The 1592-nt window shown below is 64.0% G+C and overlaps 1 protein-coding gene across 1 annotated transcript; it reads right to left on the bottom strand.

The window, feature by feature from the left end:
• Positions 1–269: 269 nt before the first annotated feature.
• LOC112943973 (histone lysine demethylase PHF8-like) lies at positions 270–1570 on the bottom strand (the record flags this gene model as incomplete). Its single annotated transcript, XM_026035288.1, has 4 exons — positions 1526–1570; positions 638–800; positions 477–564; positions 270–376 (listed from the first exon to the last, which is right to left on the bottom strand). Coding segments are annotated over exons 2-4 (271 nt in total), but the record flags the coding sequence as incomplete, so codon positions are not given.
• Positions 1571–1592: the final 22 nt, after the last annotated feature.

Below are 1592 nucleotides of genomic sequence, written 5' to 3'. Positions count from 1 at the left end.
AGAACCCCAGGATGGGAGCCGAGGACCCCAAGACGGAGCCCAGCACCCCGAGACGGAGCCAAGGACCCCGAGATGGAGCCAAGGAGGGGGCTGAGGACCCCAAGACGGAGCCCAAGATGGGGCTGAGGACCCCAGGATGGAGCCAAGGACCCCAAGACGGAGCCCAGCACCCCAAGACGCAGCCCAGGATGGGGCTGAGGACCCCGGGACGGAGCCAAGGACCCCAAGACGGAGCCCAGCACCCCGAGACGGAGCCCCCCGGGACCCACCTCGAAACGTGTCCAGCAGGTGCTTGCCCACGTACCAGCAAATGGTCTCGAAGTTGGGGAACTTGAAGAGGTCGGCGGTGCTGAGGCGCTTCTCGATCTCGTAGGCCCTGCAAAGCAGCGGAGCACGGAAGCGGGGGGACGACGGAGGGTTCCAGAGGGGGGTCCCCATCACGGGGGGGGGTCCCCCGCTCCGGTGCCACCACTCACTTAAGCTGCATTTCGATGTTGAGGCTGTGTAGGAAGTTCCCACCGAACGCCAAACAGTCGACGGGCGTCAGCACCGCGTGGATCCAGCCTGGCGGGGAGAGGGACCATGAGGAGCCCCCARTGAAGCCCCCCTCCCCAAAATGCAGCCGGGGTGTCCCTACCGGTGGGGATGAAGAGGGTCTGGCCCTGGCGCAGCGGGCAGCGGTAGCAGCGGTCCACCTGGTCGCCGAAGAACATCTCGCCCTGGTTGCTGGAGCTGCTCCAGGCCTCGAAGAGCGCCAGGTTGGCCGGCGTGGGCCGCGCCAGGTAGAAGATCTTCTCGCCCTGTGTGGGATGGGGGGCCGGGAGGTGGGAATGGGCGGGGGGATGAGGTGGGAAGGGGTGGTGGGATGAGATGGGATGAGATGGCAGTGGGACGAGGTGGGAATGCGTGGTGGGATGAGATGGGACGAGATGGCAGCGGGATGAGGTGGGAACGGGCGGTGGGACAAGGCGGGAATGGGTGGTGTGAGGAGATGGGATGAGGTGGCAGCAGGATGAGACGGGAATAGGCAGCGGGATGAGATGGGAATGGGTGGTGGAATTAGGTGGGAATGGGCAGCAGGATGAGATGTGAATGGTGGAATGACGAGATGGGATGAGGTGGCAGCAGGATGAGATGGGAATAGGTGGTGGAACAAGGTGGGAATGGGCAGCAGGATGAGATGGGAATGGGTAGCGAGACGAGACGGGACAAGATGGCAGCAGGACGAGATGGGAATGGGCAGCGGGATGAGTTGGGAACAGGTGATGGAACGAGGTGGAAACAGGCAGAAGAATGAGAAGGGAATGGGCAGCGGGATGAGATGGGAAAGGGTGGTGGAACGAGGTGGGAATTGGCAGAAGGATGAGATGGGAATGGTTGGCGTGACGAGATGGGATGAGATGGCAGCAAGGCAAGACAGGAATGGGCGGCGGGAGGGGATGGGGGCAGGATGAGATGGAACGGGTGGCAGGACGAGGCGGGAACGGGCAGCGGGACGAGGCGGGAAGCAGCGGCGCGGACGCACCCGCAGCACGTGGTACCACACGGAGGTGCCGCCGAAGTCGATGTGGAAGTCGGTGTAGCTGTCGCGG

Source organism: Nothoprocta perdicaria, unplaced genomic scaffold (genome assembly GCF_003342845.1).
Source record: "Nothoprocta perdicaria isolate Ctin4 unplaced genomic scaffold, notPer1 scaffold_1574, whole genome shotgun sequence".
Classification (NCBI taxonomy): Eukaryota; Metazoa; Chordata; class Aves; order Tinamiformes; family Tinamidae; genus Nothoprocta; species Nothoprocta perdicaria.
This window is presented reverse-complemented; position numbering and strand designations above follow the sequence as displayed.